Below are 27,313 nucleotides of genomic sequence, written 5' to 3' on the forward strand. Positions count from 1 at the left end.
CACCAATAGTGAGAGCACAATATTTGACCATTAAAGCTAAGCCAGCTAGCTCTACACCAAAGGAAACTGAGATGCCTGGAGTTGAAATTAACTTAACAAACTTTTTGGAAAATAATAATGGAAAGGACCACTCCTGTGGTGACTTTTGCACTCGAGTTTGGCACAGAAGCCAAAAGTTGGTTGACCTGAAGCCCAGAGTAGCAGAAATGATTTTCTCTATATGAATCAGAAAGTTTGGTGTTTAGAAGCCGCCTTCCAGTTCCTGTTTCCGTTGTTTTCAAAATAAGCAGTTGAAATTTTTTCTGGAAGCAAAAGGTATTTTTAAGTACTTAACTCCTAGAGCCAGATGTACAAAACACTGGGTTGGGAGTTACTTTCATTTTCCAGGTGATGCTCAACATGAATAGCTGTTTGTGCCAAGTACTGAGGTGAAAGGGGGAGGAACTATGCCCGATGCCTCCAAACAAGAGCTGAGTGAAAGGCGCAGTTCTTCTGCACAGGCCCAACAGAGTGCAGGGGTGTGATCGCCGAAGCACCTAACTGAAGCAAGCAGCAGCCAAAGGAAAATAAAAACACACTTCTTTTCAGCTACTGCCATAGCAAAGAGGCTTTGGCTGAAGTTCAGAAATCTTTTTTCCAGTGCAATTTTGGACACAGCTGTTGTGCATGTGTGTCCCACCATTAGGTGCAGGACACACATGCACAAATAGCTCCTAAATTCAAGCAAAATGTTCCTGCTGAAGCTCCAGACTTGCCAGAAAGGTTTGCACGGGTAAAGAGTTGGCATTCCTTTCTGTGCATTAGAGTAGTCCTGGCAGAATTCAGCACAGCAGAGCATTTCCCATCCACGTAGAATTCTGCACATACTGTGTAGAATTTGGCGCAGACCTTCTGCCACTATCCTATCCCTTCTTCATCATCCCCCATACGGGTCTGGCCTCTCTCCTTCCGACTGATTCCAACCTCCACCCCCTAATATACCTGTGGACCTCCCAAGGAAGCAGCAGCAGCAGCAGTCAGCCAAAGAAGAGGCAGTGCTGAGAACAGGCTGCTTGTGGCCGGCCCCATCAGGTTCTTCCGACTTACACATCACTTCCGTGGCACACTAATCTCAGGGCTGCAGCTGGAGGGTACCCAGAAATATGCAGACGTCAACGCGATGCATAACACATATGCGTGACATCATTACGTCTATGTCTGCACTTATGTGTCCTCCAGCCACGGCCCTGAGCCTCCTATTACCTGGGGGGGGGGGTTATGCCTCAGAAGAAATTAGAAGGAGCAGAAACGCCAGCGAGAAGAGGGACAGACATTGACTACAGGACATGCCTCTTGCCATGAAAGGCACATCCTGTATGCAGTCAGCTGGCACCTCTCCTCCTCGCCGGCATCTCGGAGCACACCTGGAATCCTCCAGGACACACAAGTGTGCCGCGGTATACAATTTGCGATAAACTGCTGTAGATGAAGCAGCAGAGGGAAGGCCCTGGCGGAGCCAGCCACAAGCAGCCTGTTCACAGCACTGCTTCTGCTGGCCAGCTACCGCTACTGTTGTTCTGGGAGGCCCACAGGTATATCTAATCTTAGGGAAGGGAGAGGAGGGACATGGATCCTGGACTGAAAGTTAAGGAGGAGGAGAGAACATAGAAGCTAGATCTGCAGGAAGAGAGAGGAGGGATCATGGATGCTAGACCCATAAGTAGAGGGGAAAAGGGGTGAGAAGGAAACTGAGGCCAGAGAGTGGGGGTGAGAAGGAAGAGATGCTTGACCATAGAGAGGGAGAGAGATAGAGATACCAGACCATAGGGAATAGGGAAGGGATTCAGTGTGTGTGAGAAGTGGTGGTGGGGTGAAGGAACATGGATACTGGACCCACAAGTGGGGGTGGAGGTTGGTAGAGAGAGGAATAGAGAGTGACCAAGACCAGAAAGGGGATGGAAAAAGAAGAGATTCTTAGCCAGTGGAGAGAGAAAGAGAGATGCCAGACTATAGGAGCCAAGGAGGGTATTCAGGTTGCAAGTGTAAGAGGGGTGGGGTTTAGAGGGAGACAGAACTGCAGTTGGAGTGAGAGAGGGAACAGAGAAGGCTGGAACCTGAGAAAGGAAAAGGTAGGAAGGAATTTCTGGTTTCGGGGTAGAGAATTCTATGGAAAACACTACAGATAAACTTTGCAGATACTTGAAATATTGTACACAGAATTTTCAGTTTTTGCACATTATTCCGCTAGGTTTGATCAGGTTAAAAAAACCCCAATCCTGAGAACCCTTTTGGGCATCAGAGAATGAAGTAAGCTTACGAGCATGGGGGCCCTAGACTCCAATTTATTCCAGGCCATTTAGTTTACATGTTGTGAGGCGTTTACGTTTCTTTTCGATTCGTCTTCCAAAGGATTTTGTGGACTATAAATTATATTTTTTTTTTCTTGCTCAAAAAAACATATATCATTTTATCGTGTATATTTCAAAAGCAGCTTGATTTAAAAAAAAAAAAAAAAGTGGTGCACATACAATTTACAGCCTGTTTTCGTGCCCAAACGTTTCTCGTTAAAAACATCTGTTCCGCAACAAATAAAATATGGTCACGCTTCCCGTGAGATTCCGCTTAAAGGAATCCAAATACTGTAGCAGAGTCGAGTCCCCCACCCCCCACTCCATCCCAGAATCCTCACACACACTATCGCGGGGCATCCCCCACCAAACTGGACGGCCTCTACGAGGGCCTGCACGTTAAGCACACGAGGAAGCCGCTGTTCACACCGCCGCCGGCTACTCTCTCTCTCCCCCCCCCCCCCCTCGGCAGCATACTCACCTGCCGGGGAAGGAGTCGGCTGAGCTCGCTCGCGCTGCCGCTGCTCGTCTCACTCTCTGGAACGAGGCTCTTCAGCGCCGACAGACTGAACTCAAAGTTCTCCATGGCGACCGTGCGCCAGACCCGGCAAGATAATTGAGGGAGAAAAAAATTATAAAAAAGAAGCGGCGGGAAGCCTCAGCTCTCTCCCGTCCAGGCAGCCTTAAAGTGGCGGAAAGTAACCGCTCCAACGCGCACAGCCGCACGTGGGCACCTACGCGCTCTCGCGACCTACGCGGCCGCCGCTTCGCAACTTCCGACTGGTCGAGTCATTAGAACGCGACGCGGGAGCGAAGGGGTGAAATGATCGCAGGGCGCATGCGCGAGCAGAAGTCCCGCCACTTCTTCAAGAGACCGAAGGTAAGGCTAGGAGTGGAAGCGGTCCGGATTCTGCGGTCGTGGAATGAAAAGCAAAACGAAACTGTGGGCTCTTTTCACAGAGCCGCGGTAGGGATCCTCCCCCCCCCCCCGTGCCAGATGTACCGGAGCCCATTGTCCATGTGGGTTTCGGTGCATCTGCTGCAGGAGAATCGCTACTGCGTCTTTCTACAAGGGGGGCCGTATATTTAGCTCTGCTTGACTCGCTTATTTTTTTAATTTTCTCCCCGCAGCTCAGAACGGGTTACAGGTTAAATATACATAATATACAGTTAACAGGTTACGATTTGCCTTAACTGCAGTGCAAGTACTACATACAAGTTTTTATCCTAACTTGGCACATACTAGGGTTCTAATACCAATATACAGGTTACAATTTGCCATAGTTATCCTTACAGTGCAAGTTTTCCAAAACAAGTTTTATCCTAACTTGACACACATATCAATTATTTCTATAACATAGACAATTTACAGGTTAAATTTGCCATAGTTACAGTACAAGATCTGGAGTGGATGCCTTCTGCAGAGTATGGGGAAATAATCCTATTGTCTAGAATATCTCACCCATCTACTCAAAAAGAGCTTAAGTACATAATCTCATTTTCTGAGAGTCTGGGAAAGATAAATCTAGCACCTCTTTGGAATGGAGGCAATATTCCTGGGTGCAACTCTCACGTCCGTTATGGACTTCTCGACAGCAGAAAGTAATTGAAGGTCATTTGGACAATCCCTTTATGAAGCATTTACTACAACTTTGAGGTTCTCTGCGGAGACGACGGGAAGGTCTCTACATTGTCTGGAATTTGTAGTGAACCTTCATTCTTGGTAGGACATGCCCATCCGATTTTCAAGTGATGGGCTGACTAAGTAGTTTTAAACACTGCTTAGATGGGGTGGATATTGGGGGATTTTCAGATGTTGCAAGATAGATCATTTTAATGAGTTAGACTATTATCCTTCAGCTGAAGCACTTTTTTAACTTAGGACAAAGCAGGCAGCATATTCTCACAAGTGTGTGATGTCTTCCACGGAGCCTGGTACCGAAAGTGTTAAAGTGTGCTGTCACTTTAAAAATATTCAAAGTCGAGACTGCCCGTGCATGTGCCAGTGCCTTCCCACCTAATAGCTCGCGGGACCATCAGTTCTTAGTTTTCTATAGAGCTAAGAAGCTGTGTTTTTTGTAATTTCTTCAAGTGTGTCAGATTTTTCCACTTTTTTTTGCCTTCCCGTTTCTGTATTTCTTCAGTATTTTCATTTTCTTGGTATTTTCTTTGTTTTCAATTTGGACCTTCGGCCCCATGCCTGAGCCTTTCTCAGGTTGATTTTCACTCAACCTCCCAGGGACCATTGGGTCCTTCGATCTTCTGCGGCAGTGTTTTCCCTCCATGTCCAAGGCTCTTGAGTGGATTTGAGTGGTGTAACCAGACCATGGAAGCATGGAATGTTGTTACTCTTTGGGTTTTTGCCAGGTACTAGTAACCTGAATTGGCCACCGTGAGGACAGGCTACTATGCTAGATGGACCATTGGTCTGACCCAGTAAAGCTGTTCTTATATCTGTCACTGATCACAATTTATTACTTCTGTGCCTTGGTCCCCAAGATCAACAGAATTCTTGCACATGCTGCTATACTTTACAGAAGCAGTCCCTTAGAGCTCGCTAACTCCCAGTTTAATAAACTTTTCGGTTTGACATCGGGAACACCAGCTATGTCTGCTGCTTTGGACACCAGTGTGCAACTTCAGGCCTTGATGTTGGTCCCACTACCAGTGACGTCTACTCCTCACACAATATCCTCACTTTCACAACCTTCATCAGGAGAGTTATACATAAAAGCTAAAAAGTATAAGAATCCTCCCTCCAGGCATATCTTGGTGTTGTCTCATGCGTCCACACCATCAACACATTTGAAGCAACGTTTTTGAATATTTTTAAAGTGACAGTATGCACTGTCCATATCAGGCTCTGTGGATGACATCACCCACATGTGAGGATATATGTCTGCTGTCCTCGGATAATACCTGTTACAGGTAAGTAACTGTGTTTTTCCTCCAAGGAGTGGCTGTTGGTGAATTCAGTACCCATAGAGCATTGGGAAAATATGTGGTGTGGCCTGGGAAAGGTGCCTAGACCCCTCTCTCTGCTCTATAAATATATTAGGGGCCTTGATGTTGTTAACCTCTATTTATGACAAATTAGAAAAAAGATCTGGGTTATGCTTTCACTGCGCAGGGATGGTCCAAGGTTTGTTTATAAATTTAAAAATCCTCTGTGTTTTAGTGCAAGAAAATGCACATAAAATAGTAATTTAATGGTACTATACTCATGTACGTTTAAAGAAAATGTTTCCATTAGTGTTGGATGTGTGTTGTTGGCAGGGGACGTTTTTGCATATTTGGTGGTCTTGTGCTTTACTACAACAATATTGGTTACAAGTGGGGGTACAAATGTCTAAAATAACAAGGGATTCCATTGCCATGACACCCCAAATTTGTCTGTTAGAGCTCTGTAATGATTAGGGTATGAAGTGGCAACAGAAAGTAATCCATTGGGTTTTGCTGCTGCCAGGTGTGTTATCGCCCAACACTAGAAACAACTTATTTTTCCACTACTGCTTGTTTGGATACAATGCCTTCAGAAGACTCTTAGGACTCCTTTTACGAAGGTGTGCTAGGGGCTTAACGCGCGGAAAAGCACGCGCTAAATGCTGCGTGCACTAGCCACTACCACCTCCTCCCGCTAATCCAGTGCTTGCAATAAAACCGCTAGCGCACCTTCGTAAAAGGAGCCCTTAGTGTGGATATGAAGAGACTGACATCTCTGAGGCATCAAGATTTGCCCCATCCAGGGGTAGATTGGTACAGAATTCTTTCTCGTTTAGATTAGCTCTTGACTCATTTATCTTTTGGATTATTGTGTTTGGGGGAGGGGATGGAGGGGAATTTTCAGGCTTGTTCTGTAGAAACAATGGAACAGCATTTAAGTATGAGAGGGTTGTGATACGTTAAGGTAGACTCCTACCCTATCTCTTATTAGAAAGATGGGAAGGGGAGGAAATAATAAAACCATCGTACTGCTTTCTTTTTCTTTGGACAGGAACATGTTTTTGCTTGATAAGTTATGATGGGTTTTGAAAGTGTATCTATTGTTCTTGGATTATTTGTGCAGTGGTACTAAAGAATGTGTAATGTAAAGAAAAGAAATGTTGCATGAATTTTGGGGTAATGTTTATTCTGAGCTTATCTAGTTCAGTTCTTATCAGGTTAAAAAATTGTGTCTCATATACAGTTCTGTATATTAGGCTATCCAGAATGATGAATCTTGAAATATATTTATGTATACTTTTTAGCCTAGGATACAGGCTAATTTTCATGTTTTATTTTGGAAACTAGATCTGTTTGAGAGCCACAGGACTGGAGATGAAATGAAACTGTATTCCAAATTCTTTCTTAAGATTTTGATTCCTCTTCACTGAAACCAGATGAAGTCCAAAAAATCCTTTAGTATGCCACAGGCTGACTCCTATGATTTTTTTGATGGATGAATGGATGGAGAAAGAAAGAAAGACATGGTACATTTATTCCTACTATAAGAAAGAATGGGAGCATTGTAGGCACCAGAAGCCTCCCAAACTTAATTCTACTCTGAGCAGAGAACATATCCAAGTAGAGGTTTTAATTTGGCGCGTAAAACAGAGTTATCTAGATGGGTAGTAAAACCTTATCCCCTTTGTTCTATAAATTCACCCAACATGGTGCTTGGTGTGCAAAGTTGTGCGCTCAAGTTATAAGATCAGTTATTCATGTAACTTAATTGAACAATTAAATACTGATTGGCTTTAACAACCAATTGGGTATAACTGATAATAATCCATGCTGATTAGCACTAATATGCAGTTATGTGCATAACTGCCTTGGTTGGTATTCTAATTTCCATAGAGCACAACTGCAAGGAGTGGCATGAGAAGGTCAGGGGTGTGCCTTGGCACTCGTGCACATCTTAGAGAATGCTTGCAGTTATACGACAAACTGCCTACCATTAGGTGTAAGCATTTTACACCATGAACAGTGAACCACTGCTTTATTGTTCATCTGTGACTCCCATGAGATTTAGTTTGCTCCTTTTCTTCTGGATTTATTTGCATTTTACACCAGCTATTTAACTAGTATAAGTCCTTACACCTGATGTTAGGTGCAAAACTGCGAACTTAAGCTAGTATTCTATAATGGCAATTATGCATGCATGCAGTTGCCAATATAGAATTTGGGGCTCATAATCGAAAGAGAAAAACGTCCAAAAACCAGCCTAAGTCGGCACTTGGACAAACATTTCTCAAAAACGTCCAAGCGCTAATAATACAACCGGGTTTTGGACGTATTTAAAAATGACCTAGGCCTTCATAGTGCCGCTCAACGTCCAAAGCTAAACGGGGCTTTTCAGGAGGCGTGTCGAGGGCGAGAGTTGGGCGGGACGTGGGCCGGCTTAGGCTTAGTCGTACAGCACGTATAACCGAAAGTTTAACAACAGAGCCTAGACGGAACTTGGAAGTTGTGACTTAGACCTGTAAAACATGGTCTAAGTCACAAAAACCCACCTAAAGTCACCAGATAAGCACTGCAAACACATAACACAGACCCCCACACACTACCCCAGTGATCACCAACCCCCCCACCCCCATCAAAATTTTATTCACAACTATAAATTTCAGCCTGCAGACCATCACCTGGCCGCCTGGCATTGGAAGGCCTAGTCGTCCAGCCCAGAGGTAGCTTAAGTCATCTTGGGGGTGGGTTAGGGACCCATAGAGAGGAGGATCCATATCCATGAGCCCCTGTAATCACTGCATTGATACTGAAACATGTGCACTTCCCTATACACCCCCAAAATCCTTTTGCACTGGCATATAAGTGGCTCCTGCAGCCATAAGGGCTATTGGGGTGATAGATAAGTAGGTCTAGAGGATTCTGGAGGTGGTTTGGGGGGCTCATCATGACCTATAAGGGAGCTGTAGTGAGGAGAAGACATAGCACCCTTTTTGTGAAGTTCACAGCAGTGCTCTGTAAGGTACCCCACTATTTAGGTGGCATGTCTGGGTGTTCAGTCCATCACTTTGCAGACCCCTCCCACGTCCAACAGGGCTTTTTCTAGGTGTTTTGGACTTGGACGGAAAGTTGGACGGAAATGTGGTATAAAGATGGACGATTTAGCAGCTTGGATAATCAGATCGACAGGACGTATAATTAGATGATTTTCAAAACTAAAAAAAAGTTGGACGTATCTTTCAAAAATGTGTCTTGGACTCTTTTTAACTTTGGACGACTTGCGATATGGATGTAAACGGACTTAGACGTCCCTTTCGATTATGCCCCGCTTTGTGTTTAGCTCACGTCATGCCAGTCCTATTTTAGGCAAGCTGTAGAGAATTACCCCTATGTGTGCAGCATTAGAAGCAGAGAAGAGTCTGATGATGGAGAGTAGGAGTAGACTTCATCTTTGAACATTTTTATGTTGCATCTTTGAAATGAGTTTCTAATCATTTCAAAAGAGTATGTGTACAAAGTTCAAAAAACGTGGGATGAACACAGAGGATCTAGAATCAGAAAATCATAGTAAATAGTGAAGAACTAAGGCCAGAACTGGGCAGACTTGCACAGTCTGTGTCTGTATATGGCCGTTTGGTTGAGGATGAGCTAGGGAGGGCGTCAATGGCTGGGATAGTGTAGATAGGCTGGAGTGAGCTTTGACAGAGACTTCAGTAGCTGGAACCTAAGCACAGTCTCAGGCATAGCTAAGAAGAACATTTTTTTTTAGATTGAATCAGGTTGGGCAGGCTGGATGGACCATTCAGGTCTTTGCCGTCATCGACTATATTACTATACCTGCAAAAGTCTTGAAGATTGTATATACTTAGGGAAAGATTCATTGTTTCTGTGCTGATCACTCAGTTGAGGTCCAAAATCTCCCAGGGTGAAACGAGCCCTAAATGATTTTCTCTGATTTGCTCTAAAATAGGAGCGCTTCATTAAAACTGATGATGATTTGACTATATGTCCAAAATGTCTCTTTTTTTTTTTTTTTCTCCCCAACCCACAGATGGAGAATCTGTAGAGAGAAGAAATTATGGCAGCAAACAATGGTGACGGTGTGACTTTCTTCACTGACCTTTATGGTAAGGAACATTTTGAGGCAAGAATTCAAGCAATGTACTCATACTTATTTTTGGGGAAGATGAGCTACGGCATGGTTCTTATTTTGCCTACACTAGATTCTTTGGTCATGTGACTTCATTTTCTTTAAGGTTGTTAGATGGGTTGGGGGTTTTTTTGGGGGTGGGTTGCTGATTTCGTCATAGTTGTCTTGAAAAAAGTTTCTGGATGTGCATTAGGATTTCTGTGGATAGGGGAGAGTGTGGCGCAGTGGTTAAAGCTATAGCCTCAGTACTCTAGGGTTGTGGGTTCAAACCCATGCTGCTCCTTGTGACCCTGGGCAAGTCACTTAATCCCCCCATTGCCCCAGGTACATTAGATAGATTGTGAGCCCACCAGGCCGGACAGGGAAAAATGCTTGAGTACCTGAATAAATTCATGTAAACTGTTCTAAGCTCTTCTGGGAGAACAGTATAGAAAATTGAATGAATAAATAAATAGCCCTACTGCTTTGTCGGTTGTCTTACTTTTATTTTGTTGGCATAAGTCTTGTCAGATGTTCCAATGCCATTTTGCTCTACCACAAACAAAATTATATAGTGGTCAAATAAACAGTTATACAAAAGCAAAAAATATACCACTATACTAGCGAGCTGTAACTTATGAGATAGGAAAAGCCTCGGACCTTCAAAGCTACATATCTCCTCAAATGAGAAGCTTTTTCATGCTCCCACTCTAATCATTGGCATAAAATCTTCCCGTTATTGTATTCATTATTCAGTTTCTTTTCACCTTGCCTTTCATTCTCCTTTTATTTATAGATTATATAAAACCAGTTCTATAGATTTTCAAATCCTTTCATTTACCACACAGCCAATGGAGTCGGTAGTGAATAAAGAGCATTGTTAGTATTTTAAATTAAAATGTAAAATTTTCACTTATCTCAGCCTTTTAAGTTCACATTCTATAGTGTGGTAAATGAATGAAAAGATTTGAAAATCTATACAATGTTGTTTACAACTGTTTGAAGCTGTTTTTTTTTTTTAATATACAGTGGTACCTCGGAATCCGAATGCCCCAGATCTCGAACAACTTGGAATCCAAACTATTTTTTTAATTAAATTTTGCCCCGGAATCCAAACGCTGCTTTGGAATCCGAACGTACGGGAAGTGCAAGCATTGCTCAGCCCAAAACTTCCCCTCTGACGCAGCTTCGTGTTTCTGCCTGGGCGGTTCGCGTCAGAGGGAAGCTTTGGGCTGAGCACCGCTTGCAGTTGCCATTGCCGATCTTGCTGCCTACGCTGATTGGGGTGTCCGATCTTGCTGTCTATACCACAGCGCATTGTTCCTGCACAACCCTCAGGCCATCTATATTAGCCATGTGTCCAGCGGAAAATAAAAGCAGTGGACCAAGGAACGGATTGATCCAGTTTCTATTATTTTCAATGGGAAAAATTGTCTTGGAACTCAAACGGAGTTCTGGAACAGATTAAGTTCGGATTCCGAGGTACCACTGTATATAAATGCAAGGGAAAGGAAATATCAAGTAGGAAAAATAGAGAATGTAACAGGTATCCAGTGAAGCTGCTTTAGGTTCTGAGAATGATAATTACAGTTTACACTTTGCCTAGGTGCATAATATAAAGTGCTCAGAAATTAAATAAGAACCTTGTCTTCAAGAATGAAATTAAATTTTAAATGAAAAAAATATTAACTATCCACCCCTTTTACGAAGCTGCATTAGGCTTTTTTTTTAATTTCTGGCCGCGCTGGTATTAGCTCTGACACTCATAGGAATTCTATGAGCGTCAGAGCTAATACCGCTGCGGCTGGCGATAAAAAAAAAAGCCTAATTCAGCTTCATTAAAGGGCGGTATATTAATGATCACTGTGAATCAAACTATACAAGGTATAATTGGGTCATACAGTGAATTTCCCAACTCACACTTACATTTTTCTCCCTCTGCTGTGTGGTGTTGCAGTTCAAAAATAAACTGCCATAAGTTTCTGTTTGAAATATATGAAAAGCTTAAGTGGAAAAGGGAGCCTCCTTGTGAGAAAAGAGATGCTTTCAAATAAGCATTTTGTCATTCATTGGTTCTCCTGATTGGTATCATTTGAGACCTCTGCTCCCAGTTGCATCTCTAAAAAGAAATATTTGGGGGATTGTTAGGTGTGCAAAAAAGCAAGCAAAAGTGACAGTTCACCTACCACACTTGATATACAATATTACATTCTCCACTTTTATCTACCTTTTAAATTAGCAATAAAATACACTTCAAGATTAAGTCTCTATGAGGGTCATTTTTTTTTTTTTTTTAAATGTCTATAGTCTGACTTGGACGTTTTCTGCAAAATGTCCAAAGTCGAAGGCACAAAAACAGCTATTTTTGAAACTTGAACCACTAGACATCCAAATCTATATATAAATATATATATATATTTGTTTTTAAAATTATCTACTTGGATATCTAGGCCGCCAAAATGTCCAAAGTTATACCCTATTTCATATAAAATTTTGCCCAAGTTCCAAATGTCTAGAATAAGGCCATTTGGTCATGGTAGGGGCCAACTTTGTAATGGAGTGGCCACCCACACATCCCAAGAGAGCAGTGGGGCATTTTAGAGGACATTGCTGTGAACTTCACATGAAGGGTGTCACATATAATAATAATAATAACTTTATTTTTGTATACCGCAATACCACAAACAGTTCAGAGCGGTTTACAATGTAAGAGAGACTGTACATACACAGCGAAGATACAATGCAAGGGAATGTAATATGCAGTTGAGCGCAGTTTACAATGCAGGGGACTGTACATATTCAGCATGGGTGTTTATACAGCGAAGAACAATGCAGATTTACAATGCAAGAGCCTGTACATTTAATAGCGGAGATATTTATTCAGCTCACCATAATCCTCTTATAATTTAGAGTGCCCCCCCCCAAAAAAAAAACCCCACCCTCAGTATCTACTCCCTAGTGCAATAGGTGTTATTCTGTACAGCCAGGTAATATCCTAGTGCCTACGAGCCATGCAGTAGGAATCCACTCCAGTTTTTGAATCCCTCCTACTTCACCAGAGGGCTCTACTGCCCCCTTCAGTTTTCTCCTTCTGAATGCGAGTTTGAAGGAGTCATTCTGATCTGCTGTGCTTATTTCTTTATTTTTGTTGTTTATTTCCGCCTTTTTGTCATCTTTTTGCTTCATTTTGGTGCTAAGAGCTCCCCCTGTGGTATCTGTTGGCCAGCCTGCAGAAGCATTTTTGGAGCTCGGGGATGTTCCCCTTGTAGCATTGCTTACCTACTATGATGCAGGGTCTTGAGCGCAGGCTGTTAGGCATCCGTGGGGGTCTCAGCAGGGTCCTGCATGAACTTCCCTTTTTTGTCTTGAGCTTGGGTAGAGAGGCAGAAAGTAGCAGAAAAAAACCCAGGAGGACATTGCACAAGAGTTATGCAAGGGGTAGCTACCATTGATTTCCAGGTCTTGCATTGAAGATCACAATTTTAAAGCAAGACTGGCCCCACATAAATTAAATGTCAGTTGCTGCCAGCTTGGGGAGCATGGAGGAGACACAATGAGGATTGAAGGGCAAAAACAAAAAGGGATAGCACTGCACCACATTGGATTAGGCAGGGGTTTGGGTTAGCCTGAGCCTGATCTATTGTCTGGATTTGGGGTGGGAAGGAATGAAAAGCCAATTTTGGGGGTTGGTGGCACCTCCCACTCCATAGCAATGTCTGAACCGCCTTCTCAGCTTTCTTCTGTTGTGAAATCACAGGGCTAAGCCTAATACATGTATAAGTAGATTTGCCTTATCGTTAATGAGCTTTACACAAAATGGAAATGTATAAGCATTTGATTTCCTGTCTCTTTACAGCTGCTTCTGATATAAATGAGGAGGACAAGGCCAACAATGATTGTAACTCGGTGGATATTTATGCTGGCTTGGATAACTTGTCAAGTTTAAGTGGTAAGCTGCTAACTTAACGCTGTTTTTGAACATTCCAGGCTCTTATTTGTACAGTATTCTAATTTATTAATGTGTTAGAATGCTTTTTCTTAGTGTCAGCTCTACAGTTCTGAACAAACAGTTGTTATCCCGTTCCACCAGCAGATGAAGTTAGAGAAAAGTGAGTTCTACCAGTGATGACATTTGTTCTCCCTGTGGTTCTCCCTGAAACAAACCAGTATTTTTCTCTACTTTCTAGCAGGTGGTAGGTCTGCTGTGGTGCTCCTGTCTCTGACCTAGCTCCCTGTTCTGCTCGCCATAGACACACAGTATAGTTGAGCCAAATAGCATCTCCCAAGTTCATAGCCAATGTCTGTACCTGCTTGAGTGCAGAGCTTGGCTTTGCAGCCCTATTCACACCCCTTTAATGCCACTCGGTGAGGCTTCAGCTTTCTCCCACAGGATCTTGAACCAGTGAGTCTTGAACCAGATGCGTGGAACAGTCTCCTGGAAGAGGTGGTGGAGACAGAGACTGTCTCTGAATTCAAGAAAGCCTGAGATAGGCACGTGAGATCTCTTAGAGGAAGAGATAATGATTACTGCGGATGGACAGACTGGATGGGCCATTTGGCCTTTATCTGCCATCATGTTTCTGCTCATGAGTTTGTATAGAAGGAGTCATCTACATTTTTCGACTCTGCCTCTTGCCTCATTGGGTTGTGCTGTCTCCTCAGTTTTTACCTTCTACATGGAGGCTGAAAGTGTATTTCTGATCTGCTCTGATTTCAGTTTGTTATCTGGCGGTTTTATCCTGATTTTAAAACTTTCCGTTGCTGCATATGTTCCCAGAATTACTGGGGCAGCTCTGCCTGGGAGAAGAGACAGACTGTTATAGTCAGAAGTCTGTAGCTGGGAGGGCAACCCTTTTACAGGGCACCTATCTAGCCAGCCTGCCTGCATTTAACACTTGTGGAAGGCTCAGGACCACTCACTCCTGGTTATTACCTGAGGCTGCTTGGCTCATTATCGGTCCTGAGGATTTAATCAGGGTCTCTCAGGGTCTGACTGGCAGCCCAAAGAAACAACCATCTGGATTATTTTATTTATTTATTTAAAACATTTTTAATCCGCCTTTATCTATTGCTGCTCACATTTTACACACATAATAGAAATTTGAAAGAGTAATTTACATCAGACATGGACTAATTTTACATGCTTGTCTGAAGCAGAAGTCTTCTCCATATCCCAGCTGCAGTTTCTGAAGCAGAAACAGCACCAACAGAAATTTGAGCCGTCGGGGAGTGTCTTTAGTTGCAGTTTGGGGGGTTTATGGGGCTTGGTTTAGGGTCCTCCACCTCCAAAAACCCCTTTCTGTCAGTCCTCAGCGGGGTCTCTTGCTCAGAGATTGTTTCACGACTCTCGACAGAAGTTTGTAAGCTCCAAGTGAGCTCAACCCTCAGGTTCCCACCTAACAGCAGCCTCAAAGAATTACCAATGACACCAGACCAATCACCGAATTCCTGCGGATAAGAGGGAGGCTTACTGGAAGGCCTGAGCGAGGATTTGCTTGGATTACTGCGTGCTGGGCATCATTCGAGAGGGCTATGAGTTTGAATCCATTCATTCTCTACTGGACTTTTTTGTGAACTCTTTGGCCTGACAGCCAGAGAAAGTGGCCAAGATTCAAGTGATGGTAAGACGGGTTATGAATATTCAAGCCATAGAACCCGTATCAACCAAGGAGTCAGGCTTGGGCAGGTATTCTATACTTTATCCTGCACAACAAAAAATCAGACAACTGGAGGCCAGTCCTGGACCTGATGTCGGTCAATGCAGCACTGATAGTGCCCTTATTCCGGATGGAAAACATGCATTTGGTCATAACTTCAGTGGTGCTGGGGGAAATTTTAGCCTCGCTGGATTTGATAGAGGTTTACTTGCACATTCCCATATTTCTGGTTCACAGGAAATTCTTGTGATTCAATGTGTTGGAAATTCCTGTAATACTATTCTTTAGTGCTCCTAGTCAGTCTGATAATGGCACCTCACATCTTGACCAAGGTGAGGGTAGTTCTAGCGGCAAATCTGCTCAAGGCAGGGATCCAGGTGCAGCCATTCTTGGACTATTGACTGATCAGATCACCAATTTTTCGAAAAGCCACCTGAAGCCAACACTATCCCTAGAGTTCTTGGGGATCCACTTCAGCATGGTAGAAGGCCATGGTTTTTCTTCCAGATCCACACAAACTGAAATTCAGAAACCACAGTGGGGCTATCCTGGCAAAGCCAACCCCTTCGGATTGACACTATCTTTTTTTTTTTAATTTAACTTTTTTCTATACCGTTCTCCCAGGAGAGCTCAGAATGGTTTACATGAGTTTATTCAGGTACTCAAGCATTTTTCCCTGTCTGTCCTGGCGGGCTCACAATCTATCTAATGTACCTGGAGCAATGGGGAGATTAAGAGACTTGCCCAGGGTCACAAGGAGCTTTGAACCCACAACCCCAGGGTGCTGCGGCTGTAGCTTTAACCACTGCACCACACTCTCCTCTATAGGTGTTAGGGTTGATAATATCAACCATAGAGATGGTCCCTTGGGCGAAAGCTCATCTATGCCCTCTCCAGGGCTTATCCCGCTGATCTCTGCAGACAGATTCTCCAGATGCCACTGACATGGACAGCGGAGGTGCATCAGAGTTTGCGTTGGTCACTGCAGCCGTAGTCGTTGGCCTCTCCGCATATCCTCTTGGGTGATCCTGATGAGAGATGCCAGTTTTTATGGCTGGGGGAAGTAACTGTCCATCAATAGACTGGAGCTGCGAGCCATTCGTCTAGTGCTTCGGTCATTGGAGAACACACTGAAAGGCAGAGCGGTCATGGTTTTCTCGGAGAATGCCACAGCTGTGGCGTAAGTCAATAGTCAAAGAGTGATCCGTTGAGGCCCAGTTGATTCGTTGGGCAAAAGTCCACCTACAAGTGCTTTCAGCAGCACACTTAACAGGAGTGTACATTATGCAGGCCAACTATGTCATCCAGCAGACTCTGAACCTGGGAGAGTGTTTTTTGTCCCAGAAGATCTTAGACGGCATTGGCAGGAGCTGAGGGCATCCATCATTTGATCTGATGGCATCAGCAGCCACTAAACAAAAAAAAAAAAGGTGTCTTGGTTTTTCAACCAAAAATTTGAGCCCGGCAGCACTGGCATAGACACTCTGGTACAACCTTGACCAGAGAAAGGGCTGTTGTACTTGTTTTCCCCATGGCCAGTAATAGGCCAGGTCATTCAATGACTAGCAGCCCATCCAGGGTTAGTAATCCTGGTAGCTCCAGATGGGCCACGTAGACCATAGTACACAAATCTGATTTGGCTACAGAGGGATAAGTGTCTCCAACTGCCACTTCATCCAACTTTTCTCTCGCAGGGTCCAATGGCCTATTACCTATTATAGGGAATAAGGCTTTATAGTTTCTACTGCAGCTTTAAGACTGAATATGTCCAGAAAGGTGAAATCCCCACTCATGGTTAAGGGTCGTCCCTATTTAAGCACACATAGAGAGCCCAGGACAGCGCAGGATCCAAGGCAGAGAGTCAAGTATACATGTGTCTTCCATGTGGCTGAGCATGCTAGCCAGCAGTTGAGCACAGCTGCTGGCTCTGTCTGCCTGCACTGTGATAGGCCATTTCCGACTTCAGAAATAGTCTAGGGGGACCTCCCCACCTTCTGTGACCTCAGTTCCTGTTGTCCTGATGCTACTGGCAGGAATGGCAGCCATTTTGTCTTATGCTTCTTCCTCTTCTACTGCTCCTGCAGTTCAACAGCAGGAGATGTTCCTTCCACCTCAAGGCTTTGGAAGGTAGGGGTTTCTTATGGGGCTTCAGAGGCTTTTTGGTTCGGCAGCAGTTGCAGTCAGATAGGGGAGGTCACCTTGGGGGTTGGCAGGAGTTCTAGTTTTTGTGCTAAAAAGATATAGGACCCAGGTGACAGCACTGGTGAGGTTATTCCCCTTGGAGACAAAAGGGAGGACATGGAAGTCCCCTGTGGACTCGGAGGAAACCTCCCTGTGACTTGAGAAGACAAGGAAGAGTGGTCCCATAAGATGCACTCTCTCACCTCTCCATACTCAAGACTTGTAGATGGGAATCTGCTATCAGAGGGGTTTATGGGAATCCTGAAGAATTTTCCCCTGCACAGGGAACTTGTCTAAGTGATGGTGGCAGATTGAAAGAACCCTGATGGGCCCCTTTGTGGCACCAGGGCTTTTGATCGCCTATATACCTTTGCTCCAGAGGAGACCAACAGATACTAGGCATTCTCTAAGATGGATGCACTGATTCCTGCTGTCACAAAGGAGGCTGCTATGCTGGTTCAGGGGAGTTTGGCACTTAAAGAGCTCCATGACAAGAAGATGGAGCCGGTATGCATATCTCAGGTGTTTGCTGCCTGTTGCCCAAGTATTGGGCTCTGCTCTGGCAAGGGCCAGTAGAGATGGAAAATCTGGATCCCTTTTGGTGTATGGTAAGTCCATTGAGAGATAACATTTATAGCAGTGATTATTAACTTTTTTTGAGTCCAGGCCCCTTCAAGAATCTAATGAAAGCTTCCGGCGGTCCCGGAAGAGGAAGCAGCACAGACGCAGGGCTCACAGACGGGCCGGGACCGCCGGAAGAGGAAGCATTTCAGAGCAGGGCTCACAGAAGGCCCGGGACCGCCGGCAGAGGAAGCAGCAGGAGAACAGTAGGAGCTTCTCCATGATGGGAGGGGGGTGGGGAGGCTGTGGGGGTGCGAGCGGTCCTGCAGGGGGGGGTGAATCGGACGTCGGGGGGGAACTATGTAAAAAAATGTTGTAAAATGCGCTCACGCATATAACGCACAAGTTTATGCACGGTTTGTAAAAATCATGTATAACGCGCGCGTTATATGCGTGAAAATACGGTAATTTGAGAGAACGTTTACCTCCTTTTTCTTTAGTTCCTAGAGAATATGTAAAGCTAGATGTTTTTAATATTGCTTTTGGATAAATACTATGAATGTGCATCTAGTTCAGGGGTCTCAAAGTCCCTCCTTGAGGGCCGCAATCCAGTCGGGTTTTCAGGATTTCCCCAATGAATATGCATGAGATCTATTTGCATGCACTGCTTTCAATGCATATTCATTGGGGAAATCCTGAAAACCCGACTGGATTCCAGCCCTCGAGGAGGGACTGAGATCCCTGATCTAGTCCAATGTATGTACAGCTTTATAGAAGATTTAAGTAGGATAGCCTTAAAAAATGTTAAAAGCAAAAATCTTATACTGGACTTGTAGCTGTGCATTTATTATTTCACTTGCAAAAAAAAAAAAAAGTTAACTTTTTGTAGTTTAGATTTTATTTAACAGTTTGAAACAATGTCAACATTGCAAAAGGACAGCCTCTTGTACCATGATTGCCAGGAACGGGAAATACAGAATTGTTTTTGTTTTTGCTTTTTGTAGAAATTTCTTCCAAACCAAGTACACCTTCCAGAGACCTTTTAGATCTCTATGAGGAAATCCTAACGGAAGAAGGGACTGCAAAAGAGGCATCTCATAATGATGTATGTCGTTTCCCATGTATTGCGATTGCCAGTAGATTCAAACTAAATGAACATGTGATTACAGAACAAGTTTAGTTAAGTTTGTTTCTGTACCATGTAGCATTTTGGCAGGAAGAGAATGTTTTTTAAACCTAGGGCTCCATTTATCAAGCCGCGCTAGCGGTTTAAAGCGCGTAATACCGCGCGCTAAACCGCCGGCCATGCTAGCCGCTACCGCCTCCCTTGAGCAGGCAGTAGTTTATAGGCTAACGCGTGATGAAACGTCGCGCGCGTTAACCCCGCTAGCGCGGCTTGATAAAAGGAGCCCATAGAGTTTTATTAGATGCAGTGGTTTTTGTGAGATCCCAGTACAGACATGGTTAACGTTTTGTTTTCAGTAGTTTTAAAGGTAATAAAACAAGTGTAAAATATGATTTGAACTGAATAATAATAGGAAGCTTCTAGTTCAGTGGTGTACAAGCTGTTTTGGCCTTGGCCATGCTGTACTTTCTTAGTCTACTTAAGAACATAAGAACTGCCATATTGGGACAGACCAAAGGTCCATCAAGCCCCGTATCCTGGCCAACCCAGGTCCCAAGTAGTAAAACAGATTTTATGCTGCTTATCCTAGGAATAAGCAGTGGATTTTCCCAAGCCATCTCAATAATGGCCTATGACTTCTCTGTTAGGAAATTTTCCAAACCTTTTTTAAACCCTACTAAGCTAACTGATTTCACCACATTCTCCGTCAATGACTTCCAGAGTTTACATGTTATATGAAGAAATATTTTCTCTGGTTTGTTTTAAATGTACTACTTAGTAGCTTCATCGCCTTCCCCCTAGTCCTAGTATTTTTGGAAAGAGTAAACAAGCGACTCATCCACCCCTTCCAGCTGTATTTTATAAACTTCTGTCATATCACCCCTGAGCCCAATCTCTCCTGCCACGGGTTGTGGCAGTTCGGGTAGAGGAGTGATCACATCGCGGCAGGGGAGATGGCCAATCTCTCCTGCCGCGATACATCACCCCCCACACACACACACACACACACTATCGGGGCAAGAGGGAGCCCAAACCCTCTTGCCCCGTCGAACCACAAACCTCCCCTCGCCGACATCGGGGCAAGAGGGAGCCCAAGCCCTCCTTCCCCATCGAATCGTGACTCCCCCCCCCCCCCCCCCCGCCAACATTGGGGCAAGATGAAGCCCAAACCCTCTTGTCCTGCGATCCCCCCCCCCTGCTGAGTCCGATGGGGGCCAGGAGGGAGCCCAAGCCCTCCTGGCCCGGCGACACCCTCTAACCCCCACCCCCCACTAAAATATGGGCAGGAGGGATCCCAGGCCCTCCTGCCCTCGACACAACCCCACCCCATGACCGCCGACCCCATGACACCCCCACCCCCTTTCCCCGTACCTTAAAATTGTTGGTTGGACGGACGGGTGCCAAGCCCGTCCGTCTGACAGGCCAGCCATCTCGGGAATGGCTGGCCTTAGGGCCCGATTGGCCCAGGCTGCTCAAACCCCGCCCACAAGTGAGGCTTGAGGCGCCTGGGCCAACCGGAATTGACCCAGTTGTCTTGGGCCCAGTTGTCTTAGGCCCCTCCCAGTACAGCGGTGCGTCCTCACCTGGAATACTGTGTCCAGCACTGGTCGCCGTACGTGAAGGACACGGTACTACTCGAAAGGGTCCAGAGAAGAGTGATTAAAATGGTTAAGGGGCTGGAGGAGTTGCCGTACAGTGAGAGATTGAAGAAACTGGGCCTCTTCTTCCTTGAAAAGAGGAGACTGAGAGGGGATTTGATCAAAACGTTCAAAATACTGCCTTCCAGTTTTCTCGCCCACTGTTATTACCTTCCAGAAATTGAGTAATAGTGGTGGTGTTTTTTTCAGGTCTTAGGCTAGACTTGGCTTGTTGGGGCAGGGACTTTCCAGTTATGGCAAGAGGTAACAGCAGTTTGATCTTCAAGGAAGAAAGATGCCTCATTTGTGCTATGTGTGGAGGATATACTTCTCAATGTTATCTAAAGTTCATTTTTGTTCTGCTAACATGGTTTATTTCAGTCCCTCCCCCCATTTTGTTAGCATCTTTAGGCTTTGAACAAATAATGAAGTAGCACAGTGATTGTGTGTAATTGTGTCTACATCCATCTTTGTGTAAGAATGGTCATATGTAATAATTCTCATATATTTTTCAGTTACAGCAACAGCTTGAGAAATACCAGAAGCAAAACAGAGAGTTGATGAGGAAGTTGACAGATGTGCAAACTCAGGTATTATACAGCAAAATAAATATGCTTTCCTCAGGTATCTTATAGGGTCCTTGACTGTCTTAAATATAAAAACATAAAAGTCACCAAAATAATCCAAGTACTTAAGAGGCTACAAGCAAACAGCACGGCACACAAGCCTCCAATGTAGGCTGGTACATCCGATCTTCTGTTCCACAAATTTTTTTGTTGTTTTTGCTGCTTCATTTCATTTGTGAAACCTTTTGATACTACAATACTCCCCTGATATTCGCGGGGGGTTCCGTTCTAGGAACCCCCGTGAATATCGAAAACCCTGAATACGGTTTTTCACCTGGGGAGGCAGGAGAAGGCAGCTGGAGCGCTGGCAAGTGAAGGAAATCACTCGCGGTATGCTACGACCGCTTCTTCTGTACTAAAGTCAGGCTCCACCAATCAGGAGCTAAGAACATAAGAAATGCCTCCGTTGGGTCAGACCTGAGGTCCATCGTGCCCAGCAGTCTGCTCACGCGGGTGCCCAACAAGTCCAGGACCTGTGCAGTAATCCTCTATCTATACCCCTCTATCCCCTTTTCCAGCAGGAAACTGTCCAGTCCTTTCTTGAACCCAAGTACCGTACTTTGACACGCAGCTCCTGATTGGTGTAGCCTGACTTTGAGTATGAGGCGGTTGGAGAATACCGCGAATGAGTGAAATCGCGAACTGCGAATTTGCGGGGGAACACTATTTAAATTTTGTGGTTTTGTATTCTGAGTTTGTATTGTCCTGGATGTGTCACAATTGTGTCATCATTAGAGGGAAGGCTTCTAGGTCATGGGAAAGATACCTCTGTCAAGTAAGGCCTTGATTGAATCAGTTTACTTGAAGCCCATATTCAAGGGGACTGGGCAGAAGCATCTTCCCAATGTTAGACTATTTGGAAGAAGGTTAGACTCATTGGACCTGTGTTATCGGTATCTTAATTTAAGCAATTTATGTGAATACATAGAGAAGATAAACTTTTTTTTCTGGTATCAGTGTTTAGATTGTTTGAACAATAAAAGTTGTGGATTCAATGTTAGATTGTATAAAGTAGCTGCAGACTTCCATCCATTCACTGTTATGGCAAATAGGTCATGAAAGAGAGACTAGAAAAACTCAGTTTCTTTCTTATGTCATTCAGGTTGAACAGACAATGACAAGAAATCAGATTTTTTTGTGAAATAAGTTGAACTTGTTTTTGAAAATTGCATTCCTGTTAAAGTAGATGTGGCCTGCTAGATTCATTTTTATGTTTAGCACCTAAATATTGCTCCTGACCATGCATACATTATACTTGTAACTTGCGCCACCCTCAAGATGGCCCGAGCCTTGCTCCTTAGACTAAATAATTCTGGATGTACACTGATTTATATGTCTAGAATTGTTTAGTTGCTCCCAATTTTTTTACGTGCTCGCACAGTAAGTGGTAATCAATATTGACCTAAGAGAATGTGAATAAATATATAAACATGTATGTTTTATTTAATACAGAACTTGGGACTGCAAAATGAAAACGTGGTACTAAAGAAGAATATTTCAGCACTTTTCAAAACCGCAAGAGTAGAAATCACTCGCAAAAGTGAAGAAATTAATCGTCTTACCCACAGGTATAATGAAGGTTAGGAGGTGACTGATTACATCTTTCCTTTTTTCAGCTGAGGCTCAGTATACTCAAATTCTTTTTGAGCTCTGGAAAATAAGTAGCAGGGAATATTTGTATTTTGTTCAAAGGAAATTGATACAAAAGGAGCTGAACACCTTTATTACACACTTATACTATTTGCCATATTTATTTATTTATTTTAAAAAACTTTATACCGCCTGGAGTCACAGCGGTTTCCAAATAAACATACATTTTAAAAAATACAAATAATTCTACAAAATACAATCAAACCTCGGTTTGCGAGTGTTTTGCAAGACAAGCAAAACATTAGCAAAATCAGTGCCTTGGAAACCGAGCTTGACTCAATTTACGAGTGCCCCTCCCAGCATCCCCCACAGCAATCCAGCACCCCCCCTCGCGTCGCCCCCCCACCCCCCCGCAATTGTACATCCCCCGCCGAGCACCCAAATAGCAAAACCTACCCCGATTTGGCACCAGCACCAACGCACAGGGCATGCCGGTGCCCGAAGATCCTCCCTCTTGGATGGGCTGGGCTGTGCATCGCATCGGAGATCCTACCTCTTGGCTGGACTGGGCCTTGAGCATTTGCGCATGCTCAAGGCCTTCTGGTCTCACTCTCTCTGAGAAGAGAGCGAGACCAGAAGGCCTTGAGCATGCGCAAATGCTCAAGGCCCAGTCCAGCCCAGCCAAGAGGGAGGATCTTCGGGCACCGACACCAGCACGTCCTGTGCGTTGGTGCTGGTGCCGGTGCCAAATCGGGGTAGGCTTTGCCATTTGGGTGCTCGGCGGGGGATGTAGGATCGCGCGGGGGGGGTGACGGATCGCTGGGGGGGATGCCAGATCGTGGGGGGGTATGAAGCAGCGCCGGTGGTCTCGGGGGGGGGGGAAACGGAGCAGCATCGGTAGCCTCCGGGGGGGGGGAGGAAGTGGAATGAATCAAAGCCAGTTTCCCTTACTTCCTATGGGGAAACTCGCTTTGATATATGAGCAATTTGGTTTACGAGCATACTTCTGGAACGAATTATGCTCATAAACCAAGGTTCCACTGTATTAACAACACACATGAAAACAAATTTTTCAATAACATGTTTAAAAGATGGCATTAAGGTGATCAACTTTAGGAAAGACAGATCAAAAAAATGCATCTACAAACAGCTTGGTTTTCAACATCTTAAAGCTGTAACAATCTACACATAATCTCAATTGCCCAGTAAGCTTGTTCCAATATGATAGTCCAGCAATGGAAAACATTTGGAGTTGAGTTGCCACATATCTTACGTTATTAGCTGTCAGTGCTACCAATTTCATGTTCTACTCAGAACGTAATGCCCTTGGGGGGTTTATAAATCTCCCATAGAAATTGAAACTAAAATGGCACAGTTTGATAAACTATCTGATGTACCAAAGATAACACTTTGAATTGAATTATTTGCTCAATTGGCAGTCAATGCAAACTTTTCATATACGTATAGGTCCTTATTATATGTGACTTGATAATTGCTAGAGAATATAAAACGGTATGTGCAGTCTCAGGACTTGGGCTATTACAAACAGTACTCATTACCTTATCATATTATGATAATTTCATAAAAGGTTTTCAGATGCAAAGCCATAAGTAGGTAATGTGGACGTATTGAGCAGTTTTACTTTAAACACACGTTTCTCAGTCATCATTGTTGTTTATTCATCTTTTCCTTTTAAAAAAATGCAAAGTATCTTTCAAATGAAAAATCAAAACCAGTAAATTATAAATTTTCATGTTTACATTCTGACTAATACTCGAGCAGTATGTTTTCTGAGGCTAGTTTAAATATAACTTCTCTATCCATAGTCAAGTCTTACTTGAACAATAATGGGGCAAAAATGGTCCATCATGCCCAGTAGTCCGCTCAGGCGGCAGCCTTCTGGTCAAAGACCAATGCTCCAACTTGGTAGGGGTGGGGGCATAATATTTGAATAGCTGATACTATCCAGATAGTGATGGAATATATCTAGAATAATGATCACACTAGCCATAGCGTGACCTTTTCCTATCAGGTCCTCTCGGAAATTTCTTAGCAAACTGTATATCTGTGGTTGCTCAGCAAACTGTATATTTATATTTTTGCTTTCTTAAAACTCTGCACTCTGTATTTCCTCTGATCATCTGCATATTGTAACTCGCTGGACGTCCATCTCCCTTGATTGTAAACCGCCTAGAAGTCGCAAGATTGTGGCAGTATAGAAGAATAAAGTTATTATTATTATATATTCATCTGAACAGATAGTGGAGAATGAATTTATTTATTTATTTAAGTACTGACACTCAATGTGGTGGTCAACCACACTGGCTGAAAATCTAGGCCATTGTTTTAATTTAATGCTTAGTATGTTAAAGTAAGATATTAGCTGGCCACCCTAATTTCATCAAATGATGAATGTTGCAGAGCTTAATAAATGCTAATTCAATAACGCATATGCTTTTATGCATACTATAGTACTGAATTAAAAAAACACCAGAGAGAGAGGATCCCTAAAAACATCTTGTAGTAGGAAGAGCGATATATCATCTCTATTCTTAGCTTCCTGGTAGTGTGTGCTTCTTTCTTTTGGGACGTGATTTGAGGTGGTGAGGTGCAGAAGAAGGAAGAAGAGCAAATTTTTAAGATGGTTTACATTGGTTACATGGCATACTAATCTATAGTCGTATGAAGGTAGAACAGAAAACATAATAGTATGAAAATCTGAAAGCATAAGCACAGACTAATAGTTTTTATATCAAAGCATTAGGCATCAAACTGCTACTGATACTATTAAACACCAGGGTTTTCAATGTAAAGATAGGTTTTAATTGAGGTCAAGGACCACTTATTCTGATGTAAAAAGCAAAATGATGAATACTCTTAGTGTAATTATCTGCAGACAATACAGGAAGAGAGACTGGGCCTAAAAATGATTACAAAAAAGGCCTAGTGACTGCAGCTGTGACACTATAAATCACAAGTGTAATTGTTACTTCATAAGTAGGACATGCATGAAATTGATCACAACACACACACTTTGACACAATTACAGTAAAATAGTAAATGATTGCAGGGAGAAACTTGTTTGCCCATATGATCTGTCTTGTCAAAATTCTTAATTTCTGGTTTTCTCACTTTGGCAGGGCACATATATATGTTAAAAGGGTTTCTGCCCCTCAGCGGTAGCCTCTTTGTTGGAAAGAGAGTCCCTACAACTTCAGATCTATATTGCTCTCTTAGATTAAGCACATCAGTCCTGGGATCAGGATTCTAGGATTTCAGGGTAAAGATAGAATGCCCTTGACCATGGGAATCAATTACCTAAATGCCCTTGTGATGTGCCTGCTCCTGAGCCCCTCTGTAAGAACAAAAGTCATCATTCTTTACCACCTCTCCAGACCGGCACAGTTCACTGATGGGTAATAGCTCACCAAGACCAGCAGGTGGAGACAGAGACAAAACTTTTGGCTGTAATACAAGTAGCTGTGCTTCCCCCTAATATAGCCTGTCTGTTCTCAGTCTCCAGCAGGTGTGGTAAGCTGTTGCAGTCTTCCCTTGGTTAGTGTAGGGCTATTGGAATTTGTTTAATGCCTTGTCCCCGTCTGGTGCCAGACTGAGCTTGGGAGGGGGGGACCCTTTTGGGGGTCCGTCCGACCTCAGGGGTGTCACATTCGCCGGGGTCGAGTCCCTCTCTCCAAAATTTTGTAGAGGTGCCTCAGCTTTAAGCCTTGCCACTGATACCGGAAAGGCATATGGCATAGAGATCCAGTGGAGTCTGTTCTGAAAAGAAAAAAAAAATTCTTGAGGCAGTGCCAGTCTGAGCGAAGCCTTCAGTTCACTGTTATTGATTTTTTATTGTTAACCAGCACTTTTTCTTTAGCTAGGTCGCGTATTGCACAATGAGCATTTTTAAAAAGAAAAAGTGCTCCAGATGCAAGGTCAATGCGGCTGGCTTGTGCTTGCGGTGTGCCGGCTGCCGCAAAGGTGAATCCTTGTCGGGTTTGGGTGCTGGCATGCAGGGATCCTCTTCGCGAGTGCATCGCACGCCGGCAACTGACAGTGTGGAAACCCGAGCTTCCCTCGCTGCCCACACAGGGTTTCCCTCACCGTCGAAGCTGCTAGGGACTCCCTTACAGCTGCTGCCGGCTTGCCTGCTTTAGTGATTGGGGTGGCATCTTTTTCGGTGGACTTTGCGTTAATTTTGGCAGGAAGTACCTCCTTCTTGTCTGCAGCCTCAAGTGACTTTCCCTCTGTATTGGAGAGACAGGGGCAGGTTTCTGCTGAGTCCACTGCTTTGGCAGTGGGCCGCCAGGGGGTTTTTCCCCTGATTTTGTTTTAGCCTTGTGCAAGGCTTATCTTCAGGCAGCCGTGGGTCCTGCTTCTGCCCCGGGGGTCTGGGGGGGATTCCTTCTATGTCTACTCCAGTTCGGTCCCCCTCAGCGCCGGTTTGTCCCTGTCCCCTCCTCTTTCGTCCAAGTGTCCGATGGTCTCTTGGGACAATGATTTTTTGTATGGGGAGCAGTTTTCGCTTGATGAAGACCT

At 44.1% G+C, this 27,313-nt stretch overlaps 2 protein-coding genes across 5 annotated transcripts in view; one reads left to right on the forward strand and one right to left on the reverse strand.

The window, feature by feature from the left end:
- The window catches only part of MDN1 (midasin AAA ATPase 1), a 943,760-nt gene extending 940,704 nt beyond the window's left edge, over nt 1–3,056 (reverse strand). Inside the window, exon 1 of one of the 2 annotated variants that reach the window (XM_033936734.1) lies at nt 2,809–3,056. In XM_033936734.1, the coding sequence (XP_033792625.1) occupies nt 2,809–2,913 (105 nt within the window). In that variant the 5' untranslated portion in view covers nt 2,914–3,056. The remainder of the gene's footprint in view (nt 1–2,808) is intronic. The other variant, XM_033936735.1, reaches the window with a different exon arrangement.
- Nucleotides 2,085–27,313, forward strand: part of CASP8AP2 (caspase 8 associated protein 2) — a 77,206-nt gene continuing 51,977 nt past the window's right edge. Inside the window, exons 1-7 of one of the 3 annotated variants that reach the window (XM_033936739.1) lie at nt 2,085–2,108; nt 6,618–6,796; nt 9,319–9,394; nt 13,253–13,345; nt 18,800–18,900; nt 21,074–21,148; nt 22,637–22,752. In XM_033936739.1, coding sequence (XP_033792630.1) covers nt 9,346–9,394; nt 13,253–13,345; nt 18,800–18,900; nt 21,074–21,148; nt 22,637–22,752 — 434 coding nt within the window. In that variant the 5' untranslated portion in view covers nt 2,085–2,108; nt 6,618–6,796; nt 9,319–9,345. Of the gene's footprint in view, nt 2,109–3,059; nt 3,208–6,617; nt 6,797–9,318; nt 9,395–13,252; nt 13,346–18,799; nt 18,901–21,073; nt 21,149–22,636; nt 22,753–27,313 lie in introns of those variants that run through there. The other 2 variants (XM_033936737.1, XM_033936738.1) reach the window with 2 other exon arrangements.

The sequence above is a fragment of the Geotrypetes seraphini genome, chromosome 3 (genome assembly GCF_902459505.1).
Source record: "Geotrypetes seraphini chromosome 3, aGeoSer1.1, whole genome shotgun sequence".
Taxonomy (NCBI): Eukaryota; Metazoa; Chordata; class Amphibia; order Gymnophiona; family Dermophiidae; genus Geotrypetes; species Geotrypetes seraphini.